At 48.4% G+C, this 9,451-nt stretch overlaps 1 protein-coding gene across 2 annotated transcripts in view; it reads left to right on the top strand.

The window, feature by feature from the left end:
* The first annotated feature begins 1,556 nt into the window (after nt 1-1,556).
* The window catches only part of LOC112227299 (leucine-rich repeat-containing protein 24-like), a 21,263-nt gene continuing 13,368 nt past the window's right edge, over nt 1,557-9,451 (top strand). Inside the window, exons 1-5 of one of the 2 annotated variants that reach the window (XM_042308302.1) lie at nt 1,557-1,672; nt 1,827-2,085; nt 4,451-4,729; nt 5,865-6,033; nt 6,264-6,421. In XM_042308302.1, coding sequence (XP_042164236.1) covers nt 1,831-2,085; nt 4,451-4,729; nt 5,865-6,033; nt 6,264-6,421 — 861 coding nt within the window. In that variant the 5' untranslated portion in view covers nt 1,557-1,672; nt 1,827-1,830. Of the gene's footprint in view, nt 2,086-4,450; nt 4,730-5,864; nt 6,034-6,263; nt 6,422-9,451 lie in introns of both variants that reach the window. The other variant, XM_042308301.1, reaches the window with a different exon arrangement.

Here is a 9,451-nt window from a genome sequence, read left to right as displayed (position 1 = left end):
CAGTAGAGGTAAACAGTAGAGGTAAACAGTAGAGGTAAACAGTAGAGGTAGACAGTAGAGGTAGACAGTAGAGGTAAACAGTAGAGGTAGACAGTAGAGGTAGACAGTAGAGGTAGACAATAGAGGTAAACAGTAGAGGTAAACAGTAGAGGTAAACAGTAGAGGTAAGCAGTAGAGGTAAACAGTAGAGGTAGACAGTAGAGGTAGACAGTAGAGGTAGACAATAGAGGTAAACAGTAGAGGTAGACAGTGGATTAGAGGTGTTTTATATTGACATGGTGTTAACTCTCTCTCTCTCTCTGATTCCCAGCTGTATTGTGTCAGGGTGACAGGGTAAACTGTGTCTGTCTATGTAGAGCAGATTATCTCTCCAGCGTTTGACCGTCAGGATTATAACATGTTTACCACAGGATTACAGATTACAGGGCGGAGAATGAACAAGTTGGCCTACATCCACCAGCCCAGTGACATCACCAGTTACATCAGGACAGCAGATACATCTGGTGGTAGGGCACCAACACACAGCCTTCATTGACAAGTTACATCCAGGGGAACCTGGTCCCCCAACACACAGCCTTCATTGACAACAGTTACATCCAGGGGAACCTGGTCCCCCAACACACAGCCTTCATTGACAACAGTTACATCCAGGGGAACCTGGTCACCCAACACACAGACTACCAATAAGCACATGTGTGGCAGCAGGCCCTACTTTACTACAGGCCTATATGATTGTGTTGCAGCAGGCCCTACTTTACTACTGGCCTATATGATTGTGTTGCAGCAGGCCCTACTTAACTATATGATTGTGTTGCAGCAGGCCCTACTTTAACTATATGATTGTGTTGCAGCAGGCCCTACTTTACAATATGATTGTGTTGCAGCAGGCCCTACTTAACTGCACAGGCCTATATGATTGTGTTGCAGCAGGCCCTACTTAACTACAGGTCTATGATGATGTGTTGCAGCAGGCCCTACTTAACTATATGATGTGTTGCAGCAGGCCCTACTTTACTACAGGCCTATATGATGTGTTGCAGCAGGCCCTATTTAACTACAGGCCTATATGATTGTGTTGCAGCAGGCCCTACTTTACTACAGGTCTATATGATGTGTTGCAGCAGGCCCTACTTTACTACAGGTCTATATGATTGTGTTGCAGCAGGCCCTACTTAACTACAGGTCTATATGATGTGTTGCAGCAGGCCCTACTTTACTACAGGCCTATATGATGTGTTGCAGCAGGCCCTACTTTACTACAGGCCTATATGATGTGTGGCAGCAGGCCCTACTTTACTATATGATGTGTTGCAGCAGGCCCTACTTAACTATATGATGTCTTGCAGCAGGCCCTACTTTACTAGAACCCAATCACCATTCACTCTCCTCTCTTCCTCTTCTCTCCTCTCTTCCTCTTCTCTTCCCCATTCCTCTTCTCTCCTCCTTTTCTCTTCTCTCCTCTCTTTCGCGACAGCCGGCCCCGGCCAAACCCTCCTCTAACCGGCTGACGCTGGGCCAATTCTGCGCCGCCCTATGGGACTCCCGATCACGGCCGGTTGTGATATAGCCCGGGATCGAACCAGAGTCTGTAGTGACGCCTCTAGCACTGAGATGCAGTTCCTTAGACCACAGGGCCACTCGGAAGCCTATATACTGCATCACTAGAACGAAGGTTAACTATCACCTTGTAGAGCATCACTAGAAACAAGGTTAACTATCACCTTGTAGAGCATCACTAGAAACACTCTGGGGGCTTTTTCTATGCTTAAGTTGATCTCCCATTCTTTACTCTCCACTCCTCTCCTCTGCTCCTCCTCTCCTCTCAGTGTGATGGTTCTCCTTCAGTTCCCCGGGCTGCACCTGCGCCTGCTCCTCCCCCTCCTCCTCTCCTCCTCCTCCTCCTCCTCTCCTCTCAGTGTGATGGTTCTCCTTCAGTTCCCCAGGCTGCCCCTGCTCCTCCTCCCCCTCCTCCTCCCCCTGTCCTGTGATGCCTGTCCATCAGGATGTCACTGCTACAGCCTGACTGTAGAGTGTGGATCTCTAGGACTCAGAGAGATCCCACAGAGAGTTCCTGACACAACACAGGTAAATATATTATAATACACAGGTTTGTGTCTGTACTCACACTAACCCATAAACACTGAGGTTGCTTTTTAAAACCTCTTAAAACTTGTTGGAACCCCTCGACAACTTCCGCTGAAAAGGCAGAGCGTGAAATTCAAAAGTATGTTTTAGAAATATTTAACTTTCATACATTCACAAGTGCAATACACAAAATTAAAGCTTAACTTCTTGTTAATCTACCCATCGTGTCCGATTTAAAAAAGGCTTCACAGCGAAAGCACACCATATGATTATGTTAGGTCAGAGCCTACTCACAAAAACACATACAGCCATTTGCCAGCCAAAGAGAGGAGTCACAAAAAGCAGAAATAGAGACAAAAGTAATCACTGACCTTTGATGATCTTCATCAGAAGACACTCATAGGACTTCATGTTACACAATACATGTACGTTTTGTTCGATAAAGTGCATATTTATATCCCAAAATCTCAGTTTACATTGGCGCTTTATGGTCAGTAATGTTGTGCCGCGAAAACAACCAGCGAATTTTCAGAGAGCCACATCAATTTACAGAAATATTAATAATAAACTTTGATAAAAGATACAAGTATTATGCACAGAATTAATGATATACTTCTCCTTAATGCAACCGCTGTGTCAGATTTCAAAAAAGCTTTGCGGAAAAAGCAAACCATGCAATAATCTGACTACGGCGCTCAGACACAAAAACAAGCCATGCAGATACCCGCCATGTTGTGGAGTCAGTAAAAGTCAGAAATAGCGTTATAAATATTCACTTACCTTTGATGATCTTCATCAGAATGCACTACCAGGAATCCCAGTTCCAAAATACATTTTTGTTGTGTTCAATAAAGTCCATCATTTATGTCCAAATTCCTCCTTTTGTTAGCTTTTAGTAATCAAATCCAAACTCACGAGGCGCGGGCAAGTCCAGGTGAAAGTTCAGACGAAAAGTTCAAAAACTTATATTACAGTTCGTAGAAACATGTCAAATGATGTATAGAATCTATCTTTAGGATGTTTTTAACATAAATCTTCAATAATGTTCCAACCGGAGAATTCCTCTGTCTTTAAAATTGCAATGGAACGCAGCTACCTCTCACATGAGCGCGCGTGATCAGCTCATGCCACTCTGGCAGACCCCTTACTCAAACAGTTCTCATTCGCCCCCACTTCACAGCAGAAGCCTCATACAAGGTTATAAAGACTGTTGACATCTAGTGGAAGCCTTAGGAAGTGCAATATGACCCCATAGACACTGTATATTTGATAGGCAATGAGTTGTAAATCTACAAATGTCAGATTTCCCACTTCCTGGTTGAATTCTTCTCAGGTTTTCACCTGCCATATGAGTTCTGTTATATTCACAGACATCATTCAAACAGTTTTAGAAACTTCAGAGTGTTTTCTATCCAATACTACTAATAATATGCATATATTAGCATCTGGGCTTGAGTAGCAGGCAGTTTACTCTGGGCATGCTTTTCATCCGAATGTGAAAATGCTGCCCCCTATCCCAAACAGGTTTTAAGGATCCGCCCCTTATTCAATTTTCGCCTAAAATGACTTGGTAGACTGGTAGACTATAGCAGCTAAATTCTCCTCAGTGTAGTAATGACATGGTAGACTACAGCAGCTAAATTCTCCTCAGTGTAGTAATGACATGGTAGACTACAGCAGCTAAATTCTCCTCAGTGTAGTAATGACTTGTAGACTATAGCAGCCAAGTTCTCCTCAGTGTAGTAATGACTTGTAGACCATAGCAGCCAAGTTCTCCTCAGTGTAGTAATGACTTGGTAGACTGGTAGACTATAGCAGCTAAGTTCTCCTCAGTGTAGTAATGACTTGTAGACTATAGTAGCCAAGTTCTCCTCAGTGTAGTAATGACTTGGTTGACTGGTAGACTGGTAGACTATAGCAGTTAAATTCTCCTCAGTGTAGTATTGACTTGGTAGACTGGTAGACTATAGCAGCTAAATTCTCCTCAGTGTAGTATTGACTTGGTAGACTGGTAGACTATAGCAGTCAAATTCTCATCAGTGCAGTATTGACTTGGTAGACTGGTAGACTATAGCAGCTAAATTATCCTCAGTGTAGTAATGACTTGTAGACTATAGCAGCCAAGTTCTCCTCAGTGTAGTAATGACTTGTAGACTATAGCAGCCAAGTTCTCCTCAGTGTAGTAATGACTTGTAGACTATAGCAGCCAAGTTCTCCTCAGTGTAGTAATGACTTGTAGACTATAGCAGCCAAGTTCTCCTCAGTGTAGTAATGACTTGTAGACTATAGCAGCTAAGTTCTCCTCAGTGGCGTAATGTGACTCAGAGTGTGTATTAATGTCAGGCTACCCCTCTGCTCCTCCCAGACCGTATTCCTGCAGGATAATGCTATTGTCCACATCCGTCGTTTGGACCTGTCAGGGCTGGACCGGCTGCTCTACCTCTACCTGCAGAACAACAGCATCTCAGCCTTGGAGCCTGGGGCTTTCCTGGCTCAGGGCCCGCTGATAGAGTTAGCCCTCAATGGGAACCTCATCCACCTGCTAACCCCCGACACCTTCACCGGCCTGGTCCACCTCCGCATCCTCTACCTGGCGGCCAATCAGATCACACGGCTGCATGATCACACCTTTACTGGGCTGCAGGTCAGTCTCAAACCGTGACCCTTGACCTCTAACCCCTGAACCCTACACAAATGACATTTAAAGGTCTGCAGATCAGTAGGAAACACTACCCTTGGCCCTTAACCCTTGGCCCTTAACCCTTGGCCCTGAACCCTTAACCCATGGCCCTTAAACCCTTGGCCCTGAACCCTTGACCCTTGGCCCTTAACCCATGGCCCTTAACCCTTGGCCCTGAACCCTTGGCCCTTAAACCCTTGGCCCTTAACCCTTGGCCCTTAACCCTTGGCCCTGAACCCTTAATCCTTGGCCCTTAAACCCTTGGCCCTTAACCCTTGGCCCTTAAACCCTTGGCCCTTAACCCTTGGCCCTTAACCCTTGGCCCTTAACCCTTGGCCCTTAACCCTTGGCCCTGAACCCTTGGCCCTTAAACCCTTGGCCCTTAAACCCTTGGCCCTTAACCCTTGGCCCTAACCCTTAACCCTGAACCCTTAAACCCTTGGCCCTTAAACCCTTGGCCCTAAACCCTTGGCCCTTAAACCCTTGGCCCCCTTAACCCTTGGCCCTTAAACCTTAACCCCTGGCCCTTAAACCCTTGGCCCTTAACCCTTGGTCCTTAACCCTTGGCCCTGAACCCTTGGCCCTTAAACCCTTGGCCCTGAACCCTTGGCCCTGAACCCTTGGCCCTTAACCCTTGGCCCTGAACCCTTAACCCTTAACCCTTGTTCTACAATGTCCGTGCCCCATTGTGGAAATCTAATGAATAATAATAAAAAAGTTGTCATCCAAATCCGACTGTTTAAACTAGAGATATTTATATCAAACAGCTAAATGATCCTTGGTGGGACTTTCTTAAAACTATTCCATATGTTAGTTTAGAACCGGGATTAGACTGTAGAGAGTTAACCCTACAGAACCCCCCCCCCCTCCAACGGTTTAGACAGGGATTAGACTGTAGAGAGTTAACCCTACAGAACAGAGTCTACACCTGACCCCTAACCTCTAACCCCCTCACAGTCTACACCTGACCCCTAACCTCTAACCCACCAACAGAGTCTACACCTGACCCCTAGCCTCTAACCCCCACAGAGTCTACACCTGACCCCTAACCTCTAACCCCCACAGTCTACACCTGACCCCTAACCTCTACCCCCCACAGAGTCTACAGGAGCTACACCTCCAGGAGAACAGTATAGAGGTGCTGGGTGACCAAGCTCTGGCTGGACTCTCCTCCCTGGCTCTCCTGGACCTCAGCAGGAACCAGCTCCACACCCTCGGACCAGCCTCCCTACAGCCCCTCGTGAGCCTGCAGGTCCTCAGAGTCACAGGTACAGGGAAGGGCACGTCCTAAACTCCCTCCGTAGCTAGCTTGTAAAACGTTGCCAGTGGTGATATAGCACAACTAGTCCCGGCGGTTCGCCAGGTGTGTTTGTGATCAGAGGACCACTAGTTCAATCCCAGTAAGGGGACAGTGAAGGAAGAGAAAGCAGGAACATCATTTTAAACACAACTGACTGGGACCGGAGACAGAATTACATAAATGAACCCTCCTCTACAGAGAACCCGTGGCGGTGCGACTGTGCGCTCCAGTGGCTGAGGTCGTGGATCGATGCTGAGGGTCAGAGGTTTCTGAGCTGGTCAGAGCGTCGTCTGCTGTGTGCCGAACCCCCCCGCCTGGCCTACCTCAGTCTGCTGGAGGTGGCAGCTAACAGCCTGGTCTGTACTACACACACACCACACACCTGTACTACACACACCTGTACTACACACACACACACACACACACACACACACACACACACACACACACACACACACACACACACACACCACACACACACACACACACCTGTACACACACCTGTACTACACACACACACACACACACACCTGTACACACACACACAAACACACACCTGTACACAAACACACACCTGTACACACACACACACACACACACACACACACACACACACACACACACTGTACACACACACCTGTACTACACACACACACACACACCTGTACAACACACACACACCTGTACAACACACACACACACACACCTGTACAACACACACACACCTGTACACACACACACACACACCTGTACTACACACCTGTACACACACACACACACACACCTGTACACCAGAGGAGGGCTATCCTCCTCTGTGAATTTCATAAAAATAAAAATTGTGGAACATTTTTAAAGTAATAATTTTTTAGATAAAACCATACTAAATATATTCACATCACCAAATAACTGATTAAAACACTTTGTTTTGTGATGACGTTCTACAGTAGCCTCAACAGCACTCTGTAGGGTAGCACCATGGCTTAAGGACAGCTAGCTTCCATCCTCCTCTGGCTACATTGACTTCAATACAAAACCTAGGAGGTTCATGGCTCTCACCCCCTTTCAAGGTCCTAAAAAATATCATAACCGCCATCGATAAGAGACATTACTGTGCAGCCGTATTCATCGACCTGGCCAAGGCTTTCGACTCTGTCAATCACCACATTCTTATTGGCAGACTCAACAGCCTTGGTTTCTCAAATGATTGCCTCGTCTGGTTCACCAACTACTTCTCTGACAGAGTTCATTGTGTCAAATCGGAGGGCCTGTTGTCCAGACCTCTTGCAATCTATGGGGGTGCTACAGGGTTCAATTCTCGGGCCGACTCTCTTCTCTGTATATATCAATGATGTCACTCTTGCTGCTGGTGATTCTCTGATCCACCTTTATGCAGACGACACCATTCTGTATACATCTGGCCCTTCTTTGGACACTGTGTTAACTAACCTCCAGACCAGCTTCAATGCCATACAACTCTCCTTCCGAGGCCTCCAACTGCTCTTAAATGCAAGTAAAACGAAATGCATGCGATTCAACCGATCGCTGTCTGCACCTGACCGCCCGACTAGTATCACAACTCTGGATGGTTCTGACTTAGAATATGTGGACAACTACAAATACCTAGGTGTCTGGTTAGACTGTAAACTCTCCTTCCAGACTCACATTAAGCATCTCCAATCCAAAATGTAATTATTTCGCAACAACGCATCCTTCACTCATGCTGCCAAACATACCCTCGTAAAACTGACCATCCTACCGATCCTCGACTTTGGCAATGTCATCTATAAAATTGCCCCCAACACTCTACTCAACACATTGGATGCAGTCTATCTATCACAGCACCATCCGTTTTGTCACCAAAGCCCCATATATTATCCACCACTCTCGTTGGCTGGCCATCGCTTCATACTCGTCGCCAAACCCACCCATTCATCTCTCTTCTCCGCCTGTCTGTCTCCCTTTCTATCAGTCTCAATCACATTCACCTCTAGGTGGGCCAGGCTTCCTAATGAGATACAGTAGACTGGGCCAGGCTTCCTAATGAGATACAGTAGGGTGGGCCAGGCTTCCTAATGAGATACAGTAGGGTGGGCCAGGCTTCCAAATGAGATACAGTAGGGTGGGCCAAGCCTCCTAATGAGATACAGTAGGGTGGGCCAGGCTCCCTAATGAGATACAGTAGGGTGGGCCAGGCTTCCTAATGAGATACAGTAGGGTGGGCCAGGCTTCCTAATGAGATACGGTAGGGTGGGCCAGGCCTCCTAATGAGATACGGTAGGGTGGGCCAGGCCTCCTAATGAGATACAGTAGGGTGGGCCAGGCCTCCTAATGAGATGCAGTAGAGTGGGCCAGGCCTCCTAATGAGATACAGTAGGGTGGGCCAGGCTTCCTAATGAGATACAGTAGGGTGGGCCAGGCCTCCTAATGAGATGCGGTAGGGTGGGCCAGGCCTCCTAATGAGATGCGGTAGGGTGGGCCAGGCCTCCTAATGAGATGCGGTAGGGTGGGCCAGGCCTCCTAATGAGATGCGGTAGGGTGGGCCAGGCCTCCTAATGAGATGCGGTAGGGTGGGCCAGGCCTCCTAATGAGATGCGGTAGGGTGGGCCAGGCCTCCTAATGAGATGCGGTAGGGTGGGCCAGGCCTCCTAATGAGATGCGGTAGGGTGGGCCAGGCCTCCTAATGAGATGCGGTAGGGTGGGCCAGGCCTCCTAATGAGATGCGGTAGGGTGGGCCATTGAGATGCGGTAGGGTGGGCCAGGCCTCCTAATGAGATGTGGTAGGGTGGGCCAGGCCAGGCCTCCTAATGAGATGTGGTAGGGTGGGCCAGGCCAGGCCTCCTAATGAGATGTGGTAGGGTGGGCCAGGCCTCCTAATGAGATGTGGTAGGGTGGGCCAGGCCTCCTAATGAGATGTGGTAGGGTGGGCCAGGCCTCCTAATGAGATACGGTAGGGTGGGCCAGGCCTCCTAATGAGATGCGGTAGGGTGGGCCAGGCCTCCTAATGAGATGCGGTAGGGTGGGCCAGGCCTCCTAATGAGATGTGGTAGGGTGGGCCAGGCCTCCTAATGAGATGCGGTAGGGTGGGCCAGGCCTCCTAATGAGATGCGGTAGGGTGGGCCAGGCCTCCTAATGAGATGCGGTAGGGTGGGCCAGGCCTCCTAATGAGATGCGGTAGGGTGGGCCAGGCCTCCTAATGAGATGCGGTAGGGTGGGCCAGGCCTCCTAATGAGATGCGGTAGGGTGGGCCAGGCCTCCTAATGAGATACGGTAGGGTGGGCCAGGCCTCCTAATGAGATGTGGTAGGGTGGGCCAGGCCTCCTAATGAGATGCGGTAGGGTGGGCCAGGCCTCCTAATGAGATATTGAGATGCGGTAGGGTGGGCCAGG

This window comes from Oncorhynchus tshawytscha, linkage group LG28, assembly GCF_018296145.1.
Source record: "Oncorhynchus tshawytscha isolate Ot180627B linkage group LG28, Otsh_v2.0, whole genome shotgun sequence".
In the NCBI taxonomy this organism is placed as follows: domain Eukaryota; kingdom Metazoa; phylum Chordata; class Actinopteri; order Salmoniformes; family Salmonidae; genus Oncorhynchus; species Oncorhynchus tshawytscha.
This window is presented reverse-complemented; position numbering and strand designations above follow the sequence as displayed.